Source organism: Helianthus annuus, chromosome 15 (genome assembly GCF_002127325.2).
Source record: "Helianthus annuus cultivar XRQ/B chromosome 15, HanXRQr2.0-SUNRISE, whole genome shotgun sequence".
Taxonomy (NCBI): domain Eukaryota; kingdom Viridiplantae; phylum Streptophyta; class Magnoliopsida; order Asterales; family Asteraceae; genus Helianthus; species Helianthus annuus.
In genome coordinates, this window is record NC_035447.2 from 167634623 (window position 1) to 167659429 (window position 24807).

The 24807-nt window shown below is 35.6% G+C and overlaps 2 protein-coding genes across 3 annotated transcripts; both read left to right on the forward strand.

Annotated features, from left to right (window-relative positions):
* The first annotated feature begins 703 nt into the window (after window positions 1-703).
* LOC110912450 lies at window positions 704-10046 on the forward strand. Of its 2 annotated transcripts, none has more exons than XM_022157159.2 (4): window positions 704-868; window positions 8359-8859; window positions 9628-9711; window positions 9785-10046. In XM_022157159.2, exons 2-4 carry the CDS (start codon window positions 8385-8387, stop codon window positions 9838-9840), a joined length of 615 nt encoding a protein of 204 aa, XP_022012851.1. In that variant the 5' UTR covers window positions 704-868; window positions 8359-8384; the 3' UTR covers window positions 9841-10046. The 2 variants fall into 2 exon arrangements, with proteins under 2 accessions (XP_022012851.1, XP_022012852.1); XM_022157160.2 differs by having other exon boundaries at window positions 720-868; window positions 8359-8846.
* A 2065-nt stretch (window positions 10047-12111) lies between these two features.
* Window positions 12112-17979, forward strand: LOC110912449 (WD repeat-containing protein 55). The gene is made up of 16 exons (XM_022157158.2): window positions 12112-12219; window positions 12326-12455; window positions 12536-12568; window positions 14052-14116; window positions 14226-14313; window positions 14406-14478; window positions 14691-14797; window positions 15313-15355; window positions 15443-15499; window positions 16454-16530; window positions 16644-16692; window positions 16811-16857; window positions 16951-17024; window positions 17282-17337; window positions 17410-17536; window positions 17722-17979. The coding sequence occupies exons 2-16, from the start codon at window positions 12361-12363 to the stop codon at window positions 17790-17792; spliced, it is 1062 nt and encodes a 353-aa protein (XP_022012850.1). The 5' UTR covers window positions 12112-12219; window positions 12326-12360; the 3' UTR covers window positions 17793-17979.
* The last annotated feature ends 6828 nt before the right edge of the window (window positions 17980-24807 follow it).

Here is a 24807-nt window from a genome sequence, read left to right on the forward strand (position 1 = left end):
CTGTGGTTTGGGTCATTTTGCCAGTTTAGTCCAAAGGTTTTATTTTTCGCCTGTGGGTCCAAAAAGGTTTCATCGTTGCCACTTTAGTACACTGGGTTAATTTCATCCATTTTTTCTGTTAACGATAAGGGCAATTCGGTCATTTTATATGTAATTCTGTTAACTAGAAGGGCAATTCGGTCATATAAAATGACCGAATTGTCTTTCTTGTTAACAAAAAAAATGGATGAAGTTAACCTAGTGGACTAAACTTGCAACGATGAAACCTTTTTGGGCCCACAAGCGAAAAATGAAACCTTTGGACTAAACTGACAAAATGGCCTAAACTAAAGGAACTAAAATGACATTTAACTCTATTAAAAAACTATAATATAATAAATAAAAGAGTAAATTGACAAAATCGTCCCTAAGGTTTGGGTATGTTTGTCATTTTCATCCAAAACAACTTTTTTATACCATATAGTCCTTCACTTTTGAGATTTTTTGCCATTGTCAAAATCGTCCCTGAGATCTGGGATTTTTTTGATAGAAAAATAAAAGCAAATTAGATATTTGAATGAAAATGACAAAAAATCCCAAACATGAAAGACTATATTGTAAAAAAAAGTTATTTTGGATGAAAAATAGCAATATGCCAAACTTCTAGGACGATGTTGGCAATTTACTCTAAATAAAATAAAGTAACGAAAGAGCAATAAATAAAATATATAAATAAAGGCGGTTGTGTTTGTAGACGTGACGGTCTATGCCATTACTTCCCGCTTCAAATCCCTAATTTCCTGGTAAATCACTCTTCGTCCCCAATTCAATCTCCATTTTCATACATACACTTGAATCTTCTGCGTTCAACTTCAGTTTCTTCTTAAAGGTAATCAACTATCTCATCTTCGATCATTATCTGTTGTTACTTTCAACTTAATTTACCACTATTAATCGTCAATTTGAGCCCTAAGGACGAAGAAATTGATCCACTAGATGTTGAACATACTCATTTAGGTATATATTCAGAAAATCCTTACCTCAACCAATGGCGGTTGCTTGCACCAATTGTTGTTCGTTAGTAGGTTTTGCAGATCATATATATGCAAAAATCATGTGTTTTTAAAGTGATTATTGTGAGTTGAAGAACTAAAAGTTAGATAATCCGGTGCTTAAATTTGTGGTAGTTAGGTTAATTTAACTAGATCCTTACAGTTGGTTGAATAGTTGATGTATTCTGGTCATGGTTGTAAAACAAGGTTTCCAAGGCCGAGTACTCCCCGAGTAGTCGCTACAAGGCAGGCTGCCGAGGCGACTTTCTTTGACTCCGCCTAATTACCCGGAGTCGGTCAAACGCGGTCAACCTCGGCCAAAATTGGATCTAGTAGGTCAACTCGGGCCTAGTTTGAACTAAATAATAATATAACATAATTTCTATGCCTATCATATTAAAGAATGAATATCATTTTCACGTATTTTGTTATAAATATTAGTAAATTTGTGTTATTTGACATATATTTAATCACCAAAAAGTAATTTCTTTATAATTTAACATCTCCGAGTACTCCCCGAGTACTCTCCGCATAGACCGAGTACTCTCAACTCCCCGGTCGACCGACTAGGGAGCGCCTAGCGACTTTTGCAACCATGATTCTGGTAAATGTTTTTTTTTTTTTTTTTAATTTTTAGATGTGTCAATTTGAGCATTATAGCTTTGTAGATAGCGATAAATAGCGGGCGGCTATTTTATAGATAGCGATACACTAGAAAAAAAAATTTAAAAATATTTTATATGTATATTATATCAAAATGATATATGCTATTTTACATTTATATTTGACAAAAACCTAAAATCCAGCTATTTTATAGCTACATTTAATTACGATTTATATTAAAAAAAATGAAGTGTCGCTAGTCTCGCTATCCATCGCTACAACCCTAATAGCGACACTAGACCTATACGCTACGTAGCACGCTATAGCGATCGCTACGATCGCTATTGACAACTATGATTACTAGCCTGGTTTAGTACTATACGTGCATACCATAAAGGTATGATCCTACATTATAGCCACCAAGCTCTGTGATTTTGGTTTCATTTTCACGGGAAAGTAACTGCTCTGAGACGGAGAGAGTCGCAATCCAATAGTTTTCAAATTTCATTATGATTAGGAGTTATTAACTTATTATACAACTGTAATATTCAAACTATCAGAACTGACCTTTTGCAATTTATTTAGTTTATGCTGATGGAAAAATGAGCAATGCTACAACTTGTTTATGCACAAATAGCTTTGTTTAGTTTGATTATTAAGGGTACTGAACCTAGTTTGCTAGATCTTGCATTTGTCTTTTTTGGACATAGGGATGTTACTGCTCTGAATGAACCTTTTCAGTAAGTTACGATAGTTATGCTTTGTACTTGTCAAATTTGATATATTTACGTGTTAAAGAAGTATCAATGTTGAACATAGTTGTTAATGACGAATAGCGACAAATAGCGATAAGGGACCTATATGCTACATAGCAAATAGCGATAAATAGTGGGCGGCTATATTATATACAGCGATACACTAGAATTTTTTTTTAAATATTATATGTATATTATATCAAAATATCCTGGTATATATGCTATTTTACATCTATATTTAACAAAAACCTAAAATCCAACTATTTTATAGCTATATTTAATTGCTATTTATATTTAAAAAAAAATAAAGTGTCGCTATTCTCGCTATTAATCGCTATAACCCAAATAGCGACACTGGACCTATACGCTACGTAGCGCGCTATAGCGATCGCTACGATTGCTATTGACAACTATGATGTTGACGTTGACTTAAATTGACGAGAACATTTTTGTGGTTCGTATTTCAAAATCAATGTGGGCTTGAACTGTGGTATAAATTTAGGTGTCAAAATTCAATTCAAGTGCTGGATCAAAGTGGGTTGCATCAAAGCAAGTTACTTTTTATTGGGTCAACTCATCAATGCTTTTTTATTCAGTTATTTATTTCATAAATAAATAATATATCAAATACGGTTACAGCCATCTTATTTAGATAATGATTCATGAATCCATCATTTTTCAGGAAAGCAATATAGAAGGTTGTCCGTTAGGTGACTATTAAGTTGTTTGAACCATTTTCTTTATATAGCTTATTTTTCACTTATTATCAATAAAATAAGACGTTTTTTTTCACATTAATGGGATCAAGATGTGCCGTTGTGTAACCGTATGAATGTGTTCTAAAAAGTGTGAGACTCTCCTAGTCGATAGGGTTCCCGAAGCAGAGGCGAAGGTGCACACATCACGTACAGGAGCAAGGAGGCGCCCTTGTTTTGCCAAAAAAAAAAAAAACACTTCTATTTGTTAAAACACAACCATAGAAAATTATTACATTTTATAGTAAAACACTTGACATATATATCATCAAACACCACAAGTAGTAGAAAACCAACGAAAAAAGTCTACATGTAATAATCGAATTCTAGAAACAAATAAAAAAAATAAAAGACATGGTGATAAGTGTCTATAAGATTGTAAGGCTAAACTAGAAACCATCTCAATCGTTGTTTCAACAACATTCCCGAATATCGCATTCTTCTTGTCATCTTTAGAAAGCCCAATATTCTCCTCCATACCCTTCATCATCTTCGTCAATCAACATAACTGCATGAGTCCATAAGATGGTACTCTAGGCCTAGGGCTGGTCATATGAGCAACATCTTTTACATTGATGTTGTGTATATGCTCTAGTAGCTTAGCTCGTGTTAATTCATCACCATCAAACAGAAAATATGTAACATCTTCCTAGCATTTTCATCATTCATGTGACCCATTGACCATTCATTACTATAGTTAGTTCTAGCAAAAGAATAGGATCAGCTGTGTCCTTTCTTTGGTACCTTAGTTTCCTTTATTTTTTAGCTTTAAATAGTGCGTTTCAGACGCGATGCGATTGGAAAAATGCCTTAGGGGCCGGCCTTGAGGCAGCGTTTCATATACATATGGGTCAGAATAGGTCAAATTTAGGGTGTGGAGGAGGCAACTATGTGAAAATGACCAGAAGGATGAATTGATGAAATGGTTGATAAGTACATGAGATGAGAGAGATGCAGCTTTTGGTTGTACATTAAGCTTATTTGGTTGTACACTTGTACATAGAGCAACGCCTCCGGCCTCACATACGTGAAGCTAGCGCTTCGGCTTGTTGGACCTAAATGCCTTGTGGTGCCTAGCGCTTTTTTTTAAACCAAGGTTGTTTCAATGCATAGTTATATATTATATACATCACATCATTTAATTGGCTTTGCGCCAATTAGTTTCACTTTTTTGTATGAAGTCGTTAAAAGGTATTATATGTAATTAATCAATGAAGTAAACATAAAAAATATACATAATAAGTACACTAATTAGTAACTACAAAGTATTAGTATGCTTATGTTAGGGGTATCGGATCAGAGTAGGCTCGAGCGGAAGCGGAACAAACACAAACACACACACTAGCAGAAAATAAAGAACACGAGAATTTACGTGGTTCGGTCAAGGTGACCTACGTCCACGGGTTGCAACTAGGGTTTTACTTTTATTAGATGCTCACAACTGTTTTCAGAATGACACAGATTACAATTACATCATAGGTATTTATAGAACACGAGAATTCTGAAAACAGTTGTGAGCATCTAATAAAAGTAAAACCCTAGTTGCAACCCATGGACGTAGGTCACCTTGACCGAACCACGTAAATTCTCGTGTTCTTTATTTTCTGCTAGTGTGTGTGTTTGTGTTTGTTCCGCTTCCGCTCGAGCCTACTCTGATCCGATACCCCTAACACAAACATAGTCTTTTGGATAGTTAACTAAAGGTATTACTCCTATGCTGTCAAAAGTGCTAGGTGCGCTCAAGGAGCATAGGCCTAGCCTGGAGCCTAGGTTCCAGGTGTTAAAAAAGTTAGGGCTTTTTAAGCTAGGTGCATAAAATAAAATACCATATTTAGGGGTTTTAGACATTTTTTTGGCTTGTTTAGGGCTAGTTTAGTCTTATTTAGGTTGATTCCAGGCTTATTTGGGTTTCAAACGATTTTTGGCCGGTCGCCTGAAATAGCGTCTTTCAGGGTGCAACACTTACCATGCACTCTATGCAGTCGATAGCGGTCGGATAGCGGTTAGCGGCCCTCGTGTAAAATAGTGGTTCAGAATAACTGATATTATCAGTGATATTGACCGCTGCTTGATTCCCAGATAGTGGTCATAGCACCAATTTTCAAGGTGTTATATTTCCGGGCCAAAATTAAGGAAATGGCAATAAAATGTATTTTTTTAATAACCCAACACTAAATGCCGAAACTTCAAACGGAGGGGAGATTATTGATTTATTTCCCTTCAACGTGGCAAAATGGGTGGGTTAGAACAGATCTCTGGTAAGAACTAAAATGGTTATAATTAGATTTCATGGCTTATGATTAATTAGATCATATTTCAAATATTCACACTTTTGTGAGTTTTGATTTTTGATATTACTATTACTATTATATATCTTTTATGTTTTGTATATACATATATAAATTCTGCATGATAGCAAAATTACTGATATCCTACCGTGATAACCTATATCTCAAATAACGGCCCTTGACTGCTATTTGATTTTGGACCGCTATAACTGCATAGCGTGCACTGGGCTGCACTTGTGCGCCTTGTGCGCTTGTGACAACGTATGTATTACTATATCTTTTTGAACAACTGAATCGCGATACGATATCCATCAGATAAATCAGAACTGTTGAGAGCCCATTATTTCTTGTTTGGGTGTCTTCAACTTCCTTCTTAAGCAAAGGTGCCACAATATATGCATGCTAGGCACATCACACATGGGCTTCTTCCAAGTATTTAGACTAAAACGTGAGCTCATCTAAATCGAGTAAGTATAGAACATATGGTCTACAAATACATAAAAGAAAGCATTTGATACATGAGGCACATACATGTGTTCATTCGCGCAGGGGCGCAGGATAAGGTATGTCCGGGGGGGGCGCCCGACCCACCGAACTTTTCGATGCGTAGTGTTATGAATAGTACTTTCGTATAGGTATATACGTTGCCGCCCCCCCGGTTTCGCGAAAATGGGGGGGGGGGGTTTCGCCAATGTTTGCGCCTCAATGAGAAGTATTAAAAGGCGAACACTTTGTGTACACTCTGCGCCTAACCTCACCTGAAGCTTTTTAAAACAGACTTATGAACATTGCGCAGTAAGTTATCATGTGTATCGGTTAGTACCAAAACTCGGTTAACGCAAAAGCTTCTTTTACATGGCTCAGTTGTTATTCTTGTATAAAACATGTGGCTGCACAGAGGATTCTTGTTCAGTTATAACCATCAGTGGCTTCTTTTTCATAACTAATGATGAAATTCCAATACTTCCTTTAATTTGTTATGTGTCTGTAGAGGAGGCAATCTTGACCCAAAGCCTTTCAAATGGGTCAGTTTGGGTTGCTTTTAAAGTTATATGGGTTGGTTTGGGTAAGATATTTTAACTAAATGGGTCACAATGGGTCACTTGAAATTTTATCTTGTTATTTTCGGGTCAAAGCGGGTCGACAACATTAAAGAAATGGGTCGATGTGGGTTAGTGTCTTAAAGAAATGGGGCAGGTTTTGGGTCGGAATGGGTTTCGAGCCGGCACAAGTATCCGCACGAGACGGGTTACGGCACAAAATGGGTTTTGGATCGGAACGGGTTCAGTTCAAATTGAGTTTCGAGCCGAGACGGGTTTCAGCACGACGCAGGTTTTGGATCGGAACGGGGTCGGTTCGGGACGGGTTTCACGCCGACACGGGTTTCTGCACGGGACGGGTTTCGGATCGCAATGGGTTTTGGGCCGACACGTGTTTCCGCACGAGACAAGTTTCGGGTCGGGACGAGTTTCGTACCGTTTCAACCCGTACTGTTTCGACGCGAACCGTTTCGACACGTACCGTTTCGACGCGACCGTTTCGACCCGTACCGTTTCGACCAGTACTGTTTCGAATCGAACTGTGTCGACACGAACCGTTTCGACGCGTACCGTTTCGACGCGAACACGTTTCGACCAGTACCGTTTCGAATCGAACCGTTTCAACCCGTACCGACCAGTACCGTTTCGAACCGAACCGTTTCAACCCGAAATCATACTGAAATAAAGCATCTAAACTAATATAATTTCCCACTGTGCTTGATACACAACTTTGTGGAAGTGATTTGACCATTTTTTTATCAGCAAACTTAACTATATAAATCCAAATCAGAATCTGTTTTTCAGCTTGCAGTAGACCTAATAAGGACGCAAAATTAAGGACCAAACTCAATAGTTCACAGAAACAAAGGTTACTGCAAGTTCATAAAAAAATTCTGACCCGACCCGACCCGAAACCCGTTCTGACCCGGACTCGTTTCGACCCGAACCCGTTTCGACCCGAACCAAAACAACCCTTTTTTTAATTGACCCGTTTTGACCCGAACCCGTTCTGACCCTAACCCGTTTTGACCCATGACCCGACCCGACCCGACCCGTTTGCCAGGTCTATGTGTCTGGTAACATAAAGTGTGGTTGCATATAGTTTGTTCAAATTATACACGTTTTCCGCTTTGATCATAGACATAGTTGTCAATAGCGGCTATAGTGACCGCTATAGCGCGCTATTTAGCGAAGTGGCCAAGTGTACATAGTTGGATTTATAGGTTTTTGTTAAATATACATGTAAAATAGCATATATACAAGGGTATTTTGATGTAATATACATATAAAAATTTTCAAAATTCTTTTTCTAGTGTAATCGCTATTTATAAAATAGTCGTTGCTATTTGTCGCTATTCGCTACGTAGCCTATAGGTGCCTTGTCGTTATTTATCGCTATTCGCTATCGACAACTATGATCATAGATCATTACTGTACAATAAGATGCATATAGGTGTTGTAATTTCGCACATAAATTGTTCTTGGCTCCTATAAAGGCTATGTCCCTTTGTTTGCTATAAGGGCCTATAGTTTGCTCAATCTATATGGAAGGGGGTGCTTTGCAAGTATATGTCCATTTCCGTTTTTAGTTTTCTTTTATAGATAAATAATTATTTAGTTATGATTACAAATAAACATCTTATTACAATTATAGTTGAATAAAACAACCTAGATGGTGCATGCAATTAAAATAATTTTTTAACATATTCAAGCTTTTAGCTAAATTATATGATTTGATCCATTGAGATAAAGCACAAAAGAAATTGACCCGTTGGTATGTAAATGGGTAAAAATTACCACCTCTACTCACATGGAATAAAGAAATACTCTTACCAAAACCATAAGTATACGGAGTAAATGATTGGAGTTTATATGGTGGTTAACAGGCCATTGACGCAAGGCATCCGATAAGATGGTTGAACAAATGGTTAGCTCTAATCTCAGCAAGTACGGTCTCGGAAAATGTGCAAGCATCATCACTACAGCTACCACCACAACCACCACCGCCGCCGCTGCCGCTGAAGTGAGAGATGTGCAAAACGACAATAAACCTCACAGGTCCTTTGACGAAGATCAACCCAAGAGTCCTACTACTGGTAATGTCAATCGTAATCTCGTTTATGCACGTAGGAAATCCGAAACAGAACTGAGTAACTCAGACAAGAACCGAACAACGCCATCAGCATATCAACCACAAGCAGCAGGTGATAAAAAGAAGCCTGATGAATCTTTTGCACCTAACTCTATAGCAGCTACTGCTACTACAATTAGAAGTTTTGAAAACGAGCAAGCGAAGTCTGCAATGGAGCATTGGAGTGCAAGATTTGCTCAGCTGCACAACTACTTGCGCCAATGTGACGCCTCAAATCAGGAGGTTTATCTTCAGAGTGAGTTTCGTTTAGGGTTGTTCATGAGCCGAGCCGAGCCGAGCCAGGCCAAGCTCGGGCTCGGCTCGATTATAAACTGAGCTAGCTCGGCTCGGCTCGGATTTGAAACCGAGCTGAAAATCTAAGCTCGGGCTCGGCTTGGTTTTAAACCGAGCTAGCTTGGCTCGGCTTGGTTTGGCCGATTTTATAAAAAAAAACTAATATATACCTCTTAAAATTTAATAGCCTAAAATATTATTCAATAATTTAAAAAAATATATTCAAAATAAGTTCAACCTAATACAATTCAAACCAAAATCAAGTTTAACAACGCAAAATAAGTTTTAATTTCAATAAAATACAATATTAGTTTATTAGTATGGTAATCAATCTTCAAATATGCCATAAATATCAAATTACAAACCTATATACATGTAAATAATAATCAGTTTTTTTTTGTAATATATTATAATGTATATAAAATTAAAACTTATTATAAGTAAAATAATTCGAGCTAAACCGAGCCGAGCTACAAAGCGAGCCGAACCGAGCCAGCTCGGCTCGTTACGAGCCGAGCCGAGCTAGGCTCACTTTCTAACCGAGCCGAGCCGGCTCGGCTCACTTTTAAACCGAGCCAAATCGAGCGAGCTTTTTCCGAGCTAAATCCGAGCGAGTTTCGAGCGAGCTCCGAGTCGCGAGCTTTTTGAACTGCCCTAGTTTCGTTTTGTTAGGTAGTGTGATTTCTATGCGTTTACTTGCTCGTCTAATTCATATCTTTCATAATGCTAGAGCTCCGATCGTTTTCTCCTGATGAGTGTAACAGACATGCAGTTGAACTCGAGAGGCGTGCCATTCAACTAACCATGCAAGAAGGTAAAATACGTCTTACATTTCCGTAACATCTGAGTCATTAGGCTTAACATGATTTGCATTATTTGAGTTGCAGGGACAGAAATACAGAGGGTGAAGGAGTTAAATGTGCTTCTTCAATTCGGGCACTGACTCCGGTAGGAGAATTGAGATTCTATTCTGGTGAATGTTTAATTAAAAGATGCTGCTCATGTGATTATCGGCTCTCGGTGCTCGGCCTGTATGGTTAGGGACATGTGTAACTAACTATTTATTGAACCATCCAACTACAACTGTATTGATGAATATTTGTTGCAACTTTCTGACCCTGATCACTAGTCTGAATTATCTTTATTCAACTTCATGGAGTCAACGGTGGAAGAACCAGAAATTTTTTCCATGGGCATTGGCGAAGCATAGTGGGGGCCGGAGGGGGCGGCTGACCCCCCGAACTTTTTGCTCAGTAGTGGAAATTTTTGGGGATATACGGTTTCGACCCCCCGTTTTATAGAAATTTTTTGGTATATACGTTTTCGACCCCCCGGTCGGAAGTCTCAAGCTTCGCCACTGTCCATGGGTGTCGGTAATTTTCGGTGTATGGGATGCCTATCACTTGATTTTAGATTTTTCAGTCCGGTTTGGGTCGCATAAATGCTTCATAATAAAATCCTACAATTGTTCTCTATTGAGTTTATTGTTTTTAAAAAACAATCTATTACATTTTAAGCAAATATTTTTTTATACAAGTACAACATTGCTAAAATAATTGTCACAAATCCGTTTATGCAAATCAAACTTGATGTATTTCATTGAAGGAAAACGTCTCTAAACACTTCTTGCTAAGATTATGAATCAAAATATAGAACTTGTGCTAACATTTTGACATATCATGATAAAACAATGAACATATAAAGATGGAGAACATTGATGGTTATGATTTAATAAGAATGAACTTCAAAGTTTTTCAAATTAGATTCATGTGTTAGATAACAATAATAAGCGATTTAAACGTAGATAAAAAGCAGACCCTTTTTCATTAAGATTGTTCACAAATAAATAAACAAATATTTATAGTATTCTTAACTTAAAAACAATATTAATACTTCAAAACAAAAGGTCGGTGGCCTCTTAAAGATTTAGTATTTATATAATCACATCAAAGGTTACAAGTGCTAAAAGAAGTTAGTGGGTGTTTGGGATCCCTTTTGAAAATGACTTTTGGGGCTAAGAAGGACTTTTGAGAAGAAAAGGAATCCTAAACACTCTGAAGTAAAAAAGAATCCCAAACACTATCAAAGAAGGACTTTTGGAGCTAATTATGCCTTCAAAAAGCAGAAAGAAGAAGTCAGGATTTTTTACTTATCGCTTTTGAGAAGGACTTTTGAGAAGGAGAAGTTGAAAAGGAATCCCAAACACCCCCTTAGTACAAGTGATTTCCGCATGAGATTTAACCGAGAATTGAATATAGAATTCTTGTTATGACTTGCCATCTCTCCTTTAGTTGATATTTAACGTTTAAACCCTAAATTTTTTGTCGTTATTTTTCTCTTTTTGCCCAATAAGTCATGACACATGACACACTAACAATTCTTTTATAACTTTTAAATATGATGTATTATAAAAAATACTGAATGTAACGTTGCAATATACATATTTTTATATACGTTTCGATGTAAATTTCATCCTGAGTACAAGTAATTAAAACATAAACATACAAGCCATCAAAGATGCTTCAAAGGTTTCATTCTTCTATTACAACTTTTAAAAGATGTTTTTTCATAAAATTCATGATTTGTCTTTTTTCTACGTGCTTATTTTTATTAGCGCTTCAACATAAAACAAAGGAATATCAGATTTAAATAGCCCCAAGTCCCCAACTTCCATCAATTGGTTAACACTCTCAACTTTCAATTTGTACACCAGCACTCCCAACTTTCAACTTATTGGCCGATAACATTCCCTAACTAACTGAACTCTAACCCAGTTAGTTTTTGCTGATGTGGCATCTGATGTGAGATTTTTTGATGACGTGGCAGTTGATGTGGGATTTTTTGATGACGTGACAGCTGATATGGCAACTGATGTAGCAGCTGACATGGCATTTTTGATGATGTGGCAACAACTAACTGTGTTAGGGTTCTGTTAGTTAGAGAGTGTTATCGACCAATAAGTTGGAAATTTGGGAGTGCTGATGTACAAATTGAAAGTTGGGATTGTTATCGGCCAATTGATGAAAGTTTTGATTATTTAAATCCAATATCCCTAAAAACAAAAAAAACCTCCCAGAGTGAAAAGTAATGTACAATTTGTCAAAACCGAGCCTTACAAATTTTAACATCGACGTAACTATTTATGTGAATTTTAATTTTTGGGAGCTAGGTTTGAGAGAGTTAAAAGTTATGTGTTCAAAACATAAAAAGAAATCTCTAATTTTAGGGTTTTCAGTATTTTTTATATTTATTTTTAAAAACAAACAAGAGGGTTTAGGGTTTACGATTGTTCGTCCCTTCCGGTTCTCCAAGCCTCTTCAAGGTAATTGTCATTCATATTTAGCAGTTAAATTGGGGAATTTTAACCTGTATAAAGCGAATTCATGTTTATCTTCAGTTCGATTGATTATTTTCATCATATTATGTAGATTAAGTTGAAGAATTCTGCATAGTTTTGATACGTATGGAGATCAATTTGAAGAATATAGCATTTGATCTTGATTTTCATCCGTCAAATCAGCTTGTTGCTGCTGGTTTAATCACCGGCAACCTTTTTCTGTAAGTTTTCTATTGATACGTAACTAATTTTCATATATTTCATGATTGTTGGCTAACTAAAAGTGTTGTATACGTTATAGATATCGTTACGCTGAAGATTCGGAACCGCAGAGGTTAGTGTATGATTTATGACATGTATGTCTATGTGAGAAAAGTGTTTGATGTTGTTAAAAATGGTTAACTGTGCCGGTAAAGATCTCGATCACGTCAGTTTTGTTAGTTGAAAAGAGTTTTTTTAAAAGGGGTGAAGATTGTATATCTGCACACATCGTCGTAAATCCAGACCGCTCAACCGTAAATTAATAAGTGTCTTTATGCCGTGGACTTCGAATCATAGTTGTTAAAAGCCGTCGCCTCTTGCGCCTAGGCCCATTTTCCAGGCGAGGCGAGGCAATTGCGCTTTAATTCGGTGATGGTTTAGGTGCACATTCCGGCTAGATTCCTAGATTTCAGAGAGTATCCAGCCAAATTGTCTAAATTCCCGCAAGATTCCAGCCAGATTTCTACTTTTATATAAGAACTACTTTTCTAAACTAATGCACTAATATTTTAGAACATTTAGTACTAAATATCAATCAATCAATCATACCCAGTAAAATCCCACAAATAGCAAAGCTATTGGTAGGGTCTGGGGAGGGTGGCCTGGTGGGATGTAAGCACACCTTACCTCTACCCTTAGGGATAGCGAGGCTGCTTCCAGTGAGACCCTCGGCTCCAAAACACCCAGGAAAGAAATAAATAGAACATGAGAGGTGTGTGTGTATGAAGCTACTTAGCTACCGATGTAACATGAGTGGTGAAAGAGTGCATGGTAAACAAGACAAATATAACAACACAAAACAGCCTATACACATAGTTCATATCTATGACCATACACTACACCTAAAAACACAATTGTACCCTCTCCTAGAAATCCTTAACCTTAATCCTACGTCTCCACGAGCTCCTATCATGGACCATGTTCTTAGAGAGGTACAATCTTTGCAAATCCTGCCTAATCCGCTCATCCCAAGTAATTTTGGGTCTGCCTCTACTCCTCCTCCCCTCCACCTCGAGAGTTTCAACCACTCTAACTGGCTCTATCGTCTTCCTCTTCACATGCCCAAACCATCTCAATCTTCCTTCCTTTATCTTATCTGATATACTAGCTACTTCTAACCTCTCTCTAAAAACATCATTTCTTATCCGGTCTAACCTTGTGCCCACACATCCATCTTAGCATTCTCATCTCTGCCACATTTAGTACTAAATAGATGATATTAAATGTTATATAATAGGTTTTGTTTATTATATTTGAAGAATAGTATTATTTTTTTTAAATAATGTATTTTTAATTTTTTTTTTCCATTGTGCGCTTTTCTTTTCTCAGGCCCTCGCTTTTTTTGCACTCTGCGCCTGGGCCACAGGCGAGGCCTTACGCGCCTTGAGTGCGCCTAGTGCCTTTAATAACTATGCTTTGAGTCAATTCTCGTTAAGTTTAGAAGTTTAGAACATGAAACTAAATTCCATACAGGATTATTACAGACAAAAGCCTTGAAAAAGTGTTAAATTTTCTTATATTCATCTTCTTATGATGTTAAATCTGGGTTATTTTAGGGTCTTGAAGGTTCATGCTCACAGTGAATCTTGTAGAGCTGTTAGATTCATCAACGAAGGACGTGGTAATGGACATCATTGTTTATATACTATGCAAAACTGATTGAATACTGACTTCTTTCATTCCAATGAAGAACTTATTGTTGTTTATTGTTTGTTTATTCTTATTATCAGTGATCCTCACGGGTTCTCCAGACTGTTCCATTCTGGCCACTGATATCGAAACAGGATCTCCAGTTGCGCGTCTTGAAAACTCCCATGAGTAGGTGTCCTTGTTTTCTACAATAGATTTGAGGATGTTTTGGTTATTATTAAGCTTTGATCTTTAGCGTACAATGATCATGTGTGTTGCAGGAAAGCTGTCAACCGCCTGGTTAATCTCACAGAAACAACGATTGCTTCTGGAGGTGACGAAGGGTGTATAAAGGTTTCTTACTTGTTATCTTTGTCTCAATCAAATCTCTGTTCATGACTTTGCTCATATCAGTCTTAGTCGGCTTCTATATCGTGTATAGATCTATTCTTTTAACATATGCATTTAGAGGTCTAGATTTGAAATTGAAATAATCTACCAGATGTTGATGTTTGGCCGTAAATCCATACTGGAGATTGACATAGCTGCTACATTTCTCTTTGTAGGTATGGGATACCAGACAACAGTCCTGCTGCAATTCGTTTCAAATTCACGAAGATTACATTACTGATATGACCTTTGAACCCGATTCCATGAAACTTTTAGGAACAAGGTACATTTCTCTCTTTATTCTGTGAATTTCAAGGATTGTCCTTTATCTTTATACCCATTTTCAGGCACTGTCCTTTATTTTCAAAATTGACGAGTTTTGTCCTTTATGTTTTCATATCATACACGTTTTGTCCTTTAGGCCTAACCCAGTTAGTTTTTTCAGTTAAATTTGGTCATGTGCTTTGCACATGAGGGCATTTTTGTCAATTCAAAGGTTGCAGAAGCTTTGAGCTGTTAATCTAAAGTTGAACTTACCTTTGAATTGACAAAAATGCCCTCGTGTGCAAAGCATATGACCAAATTTAACTGAAAAAACTAACTGGGTTAGGCCTAAAGGACAAAACGTATATGATATGAAAACATAAAGGACAAAACTCGTCAATTTTGAACATAAAGGACAACGCCTGAAAATGGGTATAAAGATAAAGGACAATCCTTGAAATTCACTCTTGTTTTTGGTTAAGCTTCTATTGGTAGACATACTAAATTATGATATCGTTTTTTTATCTTATCAAGTGGAGACGGCACTCTATCTGTTAGTAATCTCCGAAGTAACAAGGTATGTGTTTAACATGATTTATGATACAATAACTTTTCTTTTCTACACTTGTATGTTCATACATTTAATCTTTACTTATTTTCACAGGTTCAAACACAATCAGAATTTTCTGAAGATGAGCCGTTGTCAATAGTGATAATGAAGGTATGTATATGATGTAAAATTTGCAATACTCACACCAACAGTTAGAAATAAATTTAATTTCAGATAAGCATCACTGTAAATAAGTTCATCAAAGATATATTTACAACTTTGCCACTCTTTAGAAAAGGGCAAATGATCTCTAAATCTTGGAAATGTTTCTCCATGTGGTCTATATCTTGGAATAGGGTGTTAATCTAACTTATAATAAAAGACTCCAAATAATGCCACATGTCATTCTCTTCTTCAACCTTATAAATTTTATTTATATTTTGTTTAATAAATTTCTTTTAATATTAATATTAATTAATAACCGATATATAGATATCACTTATTTTTATCCTTATCTTTATCTAAAATTAATAAATAACTTCAATTTTGCAATTTAGACCCTTTGGTTTATTACTTTTAACCCAAAGTTTTTCATCTTTTGCAATTTAATCTCAACTCTTTTTTATTTTCATATTTGGTCCACCATACTTTTCATCTTTCCCAAGTTTTCGTTTCGTTCTAAATTTTGTGAGTTAACGCACCGCAACGTGCGTGTGGGGTTCAACGTTTTTTCGTATATTTTTTCCCGTTTGTCTGGCCCGTCGCATCACATCTATTTTTATGCGTTTGACAAGTTCGTCCAACACGTAGGTCCTGGATGGACTTAGTTATTTTTTTCTATATTTTACGTTTCGGTTTAATTTCTCAGCAATGAGTGTGCGTGATTCAAAGATTTTACGTCTGCTTTTCGCTCGGCGTTATTTTTTTTCCCATTTTTATTTATTTTGTTTTTACGAGATTTTCCAGTGTTGGTGGTCGCTGACAATGGTATAGCATTGCTACCACTTAACACAGTTTTATGACAAGTGCTGCAACGCAGGAGCTTAATACTATTAAGTGCATGTTTGACATCATATTGCTTTCTGAATTTGACAGTAATTTGTGTTCTTTGATTTAAATACTCAGAACGGGCGAAAAGTTATATGTGGGACTGAAAGCGGAACTATGTTATTATACTCGTGGGGATTTTTCAAGGATTGCAGGTAATGCTTAATGCTAATGGATATTTTTTTTTTTTGGAAATTTGAGGTTTCTCGCCATTGCAACATATAATTGGTTTTGTGGCAAATGTTGCTTAATCTATTTATATTTTCAGTGATCGCTTTACGGCTCTCACTCCCAACCCTGTGAACGCCCTGCTAAAGGTCAGTTATTTTGGGTTAAAAGTTGAGACCAGCCTATCAAAATTGATAAGTTGCATACGTTATCTTCGTTCGGGTTTTAGTTACGTAATAATGATTTGCTGTTTGCCATACGCTTTAGCTTGACGAAGAGAGGGTTATTGCTGGAACTGAAAATGGTCTCATCAGGTGAGAAGGATTTTGTAATTATCTTGTTTAATTCAGGTTTTTCATGAGTTTTAAACCTTTTTTTTTTTTTTTTTTTTTTTGCAATGTGTTTAGTTTGGTAGGTATATTACCCAACAGAGTAATTCAGCCAATTGCAGAGCACTCGGAGTATCCTGTTGAGCGTCTCGGTATGCCTCGTTTGTAGTATGGATATACATATACAATATATCTGTCTCTATATATGTATATCTGTGTGTGCTAAGAATAGTCAATTTCAATCGGTTTTACTAAAGAAAAGGTCGGTTTGGGTGGTGTTATTGCCAACGGGTTAAAATAAGCACAGCTAAAACAGAAACGTGTGAAACCAGTTACGTGGTCTTCAATCGTGATAAATTTGGATTTACACCTAAACTTGTCCCTAAACTGCGTTTTGTTCTTGTTTCAGCTTTTTCCCATGATAGAAAGTTTCTCGGAAGCATATCCCATGATTCGATATTGAAGGTGGTGTTCTTTGTGTGTGTACGTTTGTTCATGATTGGAAAAGTTACTAACCATCAACATATTCGTTTGTAGATGTGGGATATCGATAGTCTACTTCAAGGTTCTGGAAAGAAAGTAGAGGGTAAATCGGGTTCTGACAGTGATGATGATGATGACATGGATATGGATACCGATAATGCTCCTCCAAAATCGTCAAAAGGTAGTGTGTTTTCTTTTCTAATGTAAGCAGAGTTCTGATTTTTGTTTCACAATGAAATCGAAACTAAAAATTTTGCAAGCTCTTGTTCATAGATCACACACCATAATTTCCATAAAGATCTGTTTATGTGTTCCTTTCTTGCGATATGTGTATCCAACTTTGCTTAATTTTGTTTCTTTTTTTAGGAACAAAGAGGAAAAACAACGGACGTGCTCAAGGCCTCGATACCACAAGTGATTTCTTTGCAGATTTATAGTTGTATGTTTGTGGTAAGTTGGATACTCATGTGAGTGTGAAAAAAGTATGCACATTGTGTTAGAAGGGCAACACAGTTTTTCTTGTTTCTTACAGGCAAAACACCCCACCCCCTATTGTGATTTGGATTGTGGTTTTTTATGATCAAATTGTCTGTGTGGATGTAGTAGGCGTTCTTCCTCTAGGCATTTATGTTTGTTACATTTTGTTCAGTAGGTACTCGAACCACTTTCGATTACACGGGTGGTATCGCATGTGTTGCGCATAAAAGCGTAAACATGGATTTAAGATTTGGGAAATTTAGTGGAGTGGGTTCCTGTGGAACAGTGAAGTTCTCAAAGGGTACCCACTAAACACAATGTTGGCCTAGAATCGTGTATCACAAAAAAAAAAAAAAAAAAAAAAAAAAAGAGAAAAAGAAAAAAAAAATCACGTGTATTTTGTAGAAACTCCCATAACCCTTTTCTATACTATGAAGAGCGAAAAGTACACTAAGACTTGCTTATTAGACTAAAGGGTATGGGGGCCGGCTAAGGCCCGGCCTGGCCAGGCGCCGGTCCCCCACACCGCCTCCCTTAGCCCGGCTCGTCCCAACCGGCTCTCACACGACGATCTCGCCGTGCCTCCTTCTCTCACATATACCTATACATATATATATACATAAAGGGGCTCATCCCCTACCCTCTTGGTCCATCCCCTTTAGATCCATCCTCACTTCCAGTGACGTGGAGGTGACGTGACGGCCCATCCTCCGTCACCATACCTTCCAGTCTTAGGGCCGACCCATGAGAGAGGCAAAGTGGGTGACCACCCAAGGCCCACTTTTCTGGGAACCAAAATATTACGATTGTGTATATATTTTACATATAGTTATTTAAACAAAAGGCGATATTTGAATTAAAGCACCATTAACATTTTTATTTAGTTTAGACTCAATAACATACAAACTCATTTGTTAAACTCATTAACTATTTCATTTAGTTTAAGCTTATTAAATAACTAAACTTAATTTTCAAATAAACCCTACTAAAATATATTAACACTTACTGGTCACTGGTGAAAGAAAGGAACAACCCGTGAACTTTGTGTGACAGTCTTGAAACCTACGATGACCAAGAAGCCAATTTTAAACGACGATTAAAGAGGGTGAAGTCAGGAATAAACATGACAAATGGTGATTAAGGAGGGTGAACCATGAACTCGGTCTTACGATTCTTTCAACTATTTGTATTAGATCATTTTGCGACAATACTTTTATTATGTTTACTTCTTTCACCATTATCGTTGTATTATTTTTTTTATATTAAATTTATATATTTTAGGTGGCTGTTAGGGACGACCTTGTTGCTTATATCTACAGTTTGACAGTCTTGAAACCTACGACGACCAAAAGCGAATTTTAAATGGCGATTAAAGAGGGTGAAGTCAGTCTTAAACATGACAAATGGTGATTAAGGAGGGTGAATCATGAACTCGGTTTTACGATTCTTTCACCTATTTGTATTAGATCATTTTGGGACAATGCTTTTGTTTTGTTTACTTCTTTCACCATTGTCGTTGTATTATTGATTTTTTATATTATATTCTTTCACCTATTTATATATTTTAGGTGGCTGTTAGGGACGACCTTGTTGTTTATATCTATAGTCTGACAGTCTTGAAACCTACGACGACCAAGAAGCCAATTTTAAACGGCGATTAAAGAGGGTGAAGTCAATCTTAAACATGACAAATGGTGATTAAGGAGGGCGAACCATGAACTCAGTCTTACGAATCTTTCAACTATTTGTATTAGATCATTTTGCGACAATACTTTTGTTATGTTTACTTCTTTCACCATTATCGTTGTATTATTGATTTTTTATATTAAATTTATATTTTAGGTGGCTGTTAAAGACGACCTTGTTACATATATCTACAATCTTAAACTCAGTCTTTTATCTTTAAACTCTTTTTAACTTTAAATTATCTCATCTTCTTAAACCTATGGTGGTTGTTGTTTATCCACTTATTTCAAGATTAACTTCATCACTAAAAATTTAGGCTTTGATCCCACGTGATGAGAGATACAAAGGTTTTCTTTTTCCTCTGCCAGAAAACAAGAATGTAGAAGAGAATATTTGGGAGATGAAGTACAAAGTACAAACTAAACCTTAACCCTTGGGCATTTAATTGGACTACATACATTAACAAAATCATCAAGCTATTTAACATACAAATTTATAAATAATAAAAAAAAACACCTTAGAAAAACCATACACACTTGTAAAACTGATTTTCATTTTCTACTCAACCAATAACATATTTTGGCTTCAACTAAGAATAGACGGGGATCGTCCCCTGCCCGTCGTCCTCCGGCGCCAAGCTGCCGGTCTCGACCCCCCCCCCCCACACACATATACATACATACATATATATATTTAGGCCCATTCTGCCCACCCTAGGTCCATCCCCTACATACCTATCCTCACAGCCGCTTACGTGGACGCCTATGTGGCGGAGCATCCTTTGAAGACTACCCTCCTCCACACCGAATAGCCTAATTACTAATATACAATAAAAGATACATTCATTCAAATAATCAACAAGGTAGAGGCAATAAAACATGGTAAATCATTTCATTTCCTATACATTTCCAACACCATCTATCTATCCAAATCCAATGTTAATCAAAGGTTGAATATGTCACATAATTACCAAAAACAAAAACAACTACTTCTCATCCAAAGAATTTCTTATAAACTCTAAACAATCAGCGATCGCTTCAGCGTAAAATGAGTTTGATCTTCCAAACGATCTTACGTCGACTTTCGCTTTCCTTGTCGGGCTACTCCAATCCCTTACCTTATTACTTCTTCTTCTTCTTGATTCACTTTTGGAATGTGAACCACAACATGACTTCCAAGATCTTGCAACAATCCGAAAGAAATTCAACAACTTTGCGCGCAATCTTTGAACGTAAAATCTTTTCGAGTTGACCCGAAAACCTCTCGTGCGGATGGTGGTGTAACTCATATGCTTCATTTCAATTTTCTTTGAGGTTGATGGTACTAATAAGGTGTTGACTGTTGTAGTTTATATAGAGATAGAACACAGGGGTGAAAGTTGTCATTTTTTTAAAGTAAGAGGTGACACTTGTAGTTTTAAGTATGAAAATAATTTTCAATGGCCATTGTTCTTGAGAGGTGGGATTGAATATAGAAAATGTTAATATTTCTTTATTATCAACTTTGGGACGGTGAGTTTTGTTTCGTCTCTCTTGTATATATACATATATATATACACATGTACACACACAACACACACATCTATGTAGATCTATATATAGCATATGTATAATACGAGCAAATATAAAATGAAAACCCACTTGAGTTTACGAAACGTACTAAACTCTAGTGTAATAAACAAATAAAAAAAAATTCTTTTGCATTTTCTTACATGAAACGCCCCATTTGCGGTATGCTCATATAATGTCTATATGTGTGGGCACTCAGGGGGCAAAAGTGAAAGTGTACTAGTTTTAACGTTATTTTACTAATTTCGTGAAAATAACGTTAAAAAGCGAAGGACGGTTAATCATGCATCATGTGGTGGCGTTGATAGCCGAAAGACAAGGGGGTACATGCGCTAATCGGCTTTTGTCCCAATTGCTGAGTGTTATGTGCCTTATGTCCAAGGCTTGATGCAAAACCGCTATCGAGCTGGGGGTCTCACTGAAAGCAGTTTCTCTATTCCTATGAGGTAAAAGTAAGGTTGTCTACATCTTACTCTCTCAGACCCTACCTTAGCTTTACCATTGGTAGAATTTACTGAGTATGATGATGATGATCAAATAAATAAAAACACAATTTGTTTGTTTGATAGGGTTTAACGAGTTTCATTAACTCAAAAGGCTTTCCATTATATCCATCACCTATATATAATATATTTTATATATCTATATATAATAAGAACGGATTATACATAAACCACTTTCAACCAAGAACTTTTCTTATATGTTATTGATCTTTGTGGGAAAAAATATTAAAAATAGTTGATTAATAGTGTTATGAATTATATAAATAAGTTGTAGATAAATTATTTTTGTTCGAATGCATATATATATGAAAACATTTAATAAATAAATAAATGAATCTTTTTCTGGTGATATTAGATTTGCTTTTATTATAAAAACACAAATTGTGAATATTCTATCAACATTTAAAAAATCAAGGTCATCTTTTCCATAGATCTGAATCGTACTTTTGTCGTATAAATAGATTATCTGTAGATTTTACACTTAAAAAATAACTTTGATAGGTTTTCATCGGCTCACGAATTTATTATTTACAACCAAATGAAAACTTGTTTTAGGAGGATATTTATTCAAATACTACAATCGCTTCCTTCTTACGAAAAATTTAACGGGGCAAATGAGCCGAGTCATTCACGAGCTACTTGAAATCGGCTAGTTAAAAGCTCAAACTAAACTGAGATTAAAGGCTCGAACATGGAGCTCAATTATTAAACAAGTCTGAGTCCAAACTTTCGAGCTTGACTATAATCGTGAGCTAAACGAGCATGTTATATGTAGTTGGTATTTGAATTATCAAATATATATTTACATAATAATTTTGACTTTATATAATTATGACTAAAATAACTAAATAATAGGTTATGTATATATAAAAGTTATAATTATAAATATGTAAAATAAAACTATTAAAGAGTATAAAAACAAAATAATAAAATAATCATACTTAATAAAAGAGTCAAACTCAAACTTAAAAACCTACTACCAAACCAAACCTTGGATTTAGAATCAGAACTCAAAATAAGCCAATATCAAGCTTATACATAACTTGTCTCGTTTACACCCTCTGTATACAGGAGCGGCTTAGATGGTGTGCAGGGAGGACCTCTGCATAAGACCCGTAATTTCGAGGGGCACGCGATTTAAAAAATTCAATATATATATATATATATATATGTTATTTTTTTTTAAATAATAAAAACATACCAATTCCAATATAGGCCCATTTACAAATCATTTTTTGTGGTTTGGAATTTAATCCACTTGCATTAGGTTTATTAGCTCAATACTAATTTGAATTTTTTTAAATAATAATAGAACATTACGGAAGGACACATTTTTCAAGCTCGAACAGAGTACGTGAATTCTCAGAGACGTCTCTGTCTGTATAAAAATAGAATAGTTACGTTTAACTAAAAAAATAAATTAAAAACTGACAAGAGAGTATACTCTATTTAAGAGGTCGTTATCCATGACTCGTATGATTTATGTAAAATGTTATATACAATAACAGTAAATAATTTAGAACTAGACATAACTAAAAAGTAACCATGAAAATTAAGTTAATTAAATGTATTCAGGATATCTTCAACTTTATTTAAAGGAGATTTATTCCCAATTTGCTTTGGGAAAAGGGATGTGAATATGAAACATCCTCTGAGCATACTTATGTTTGAATTATATATTAAATTAATTAAAAGTAGGGTCAATCTATTTGGACACCTTATCTGCCTATTTAGACACCTTTTGCCTCGTATAGGCCTCGTATAGGCCTATACGAGGCGTATATGGTTACATCAAAATCAGTGCCTGACTCATGTCACTTCTGGTTTGACCCCTTCAAGACGCCTCGTATAGGCCTATACTGGGCGTATAGGACCCTTCGTATAGGCCTCATATGTGACCCTTTGCCCCTTATATGCCTCGTATAGGCCTATACTGGGCGTCTTGAAGGGTTTTTTTTTTTTTTTTTTTTTTTTTTTTTTTTTTTTTTTAACAAACATTTTATACAATATTAATCGTTTTAGCAAACTTTTATACAAAAACAAGTTTTTTTTATTTTAAATAATTAATAGTAGGACCCCTCGTTGGTTTTTTTTAGTTGAAAAATAGATGTTTTGGTAGGGTAATTTGATTGTTTTTTGAGGGTGATGTTTTTTGAGTAAAAAAATGGTGTATAGTATAAGTCTAGTATAGGTCCCATATAGGTCTTGTATAAGCCTATAGGCCTAAACGGGACCTAAACCACACCTATAGTCCTATACGAGTGTTGTATCTTATCCAATAGTCTAATATCGTATTGTATTGTATCGTATCATATCATATCATATCGTATGGTATAGTATAGTATAGTATAGTATAGTGTAGTATAAGTCTCGTATAGGTCTTGTATAAGCCTATCGTGTTGTATCGTATCGTATAGTATAGTATAAGTCTCGTATAGCTCTCGTATAGACCTATATGGGACCTATACGAGACTTATACTATACACTATACGATACAATACGATACCATACTATACGATACTATCGTATCATATAGTGTAGTATAGGTCCCTTATAGGTCTTGTATAGGCCTATCGACGTATACGGGCGTTGTATCGTATCGTATAGTGTATAGTATAAGTCTAGTATATGGCCCCTATAGGTCTTGTATAAGCCTATAGGCCTAAACGGGACCTAAACCACACCTATAGTCCTATACGAGTGTTGTATCTTATCCAATAGTCTAGTATCGTATTGTATTGTATCGTATCATATCGTATCGTATCGTATAGTGTAGTATAAATCTCGTATAGGCATTGTATGGGCCTATGGATGTGGGATCGTATCCTATAGTATCGTGTTGTATCGCATCGTATCGTAAAGTATAGTGTAGTATAAGTCTCGTATAGGTCTTGTATAAGCCTATCGTGTTGTATCGTATTGTATAGTATAGTATAAGTCTCGTCTAGGCATCGTATAATTAATATTAGTGTTATTATAATTAATATGAGTTTTTTATAATTAATATTAGTGTTATTGATATTAATATGAGTTTTTTTATAATTAATATTAGTGTTATTATAATTAATATGAGTTTTTTATAATTATTATTAGTGTTATTATAATTAATATGAGTGTTATTATAATTAATATGAGTTTTTTATAATTAATATGAGTTTTTTTATAATTAATATTAGTGTTATTATAATTAATATGAGTTTTTTATAGTTAATATTAGT

Excerpts from the sequence above, each read along its gene's own strand:
- LOC110912450 (XM_022157159.2), top strand. The coding sequence starts at position 8,385 with ATGGTTGAACAAATGGTTAGCTCTAATCTCAGCAAGTACGGTCTCGGA. Across the intron at positions 8,860-9,627 it reads TCAGGAGGTTTATCTTCAGA|AGCTCCGATCGTTTTCTCCT; the intron begins GTGAGTTTCGTT and ends TCATAATGCTAG. Across the intron at positions 9,712-9,784 it reads TCAACTAACCATGCAAGAAG|GGACAGAAATACAGAGGGTG; the intron begins GTAAAATACGTC and ends TTTGAGTTGCAG.
- LOC110912449 (XM_022157158.2), top strand. The coding sequence starts at position 12,361 with ATGGAGATCAATTTGAAGAATATAGCATTTGATCTTGATTTTCATCCG. Across the intron at positions 14,314-14,405 it reads CGTCTTGAAAACTCCCATGA|GAAAGCTGTCAACCGCCTGG; the intron begins GTAGGTGTCCTT and ends TGTGTGTTGCAG. Across the intron at positions 17,338-17,409 it reads CCCATGATTCGATATTGAAG|ATGTGGGATATCGATAGTCT; the intron begins GTGGTGTTCTTT and ends ATTCGTTTGTAG.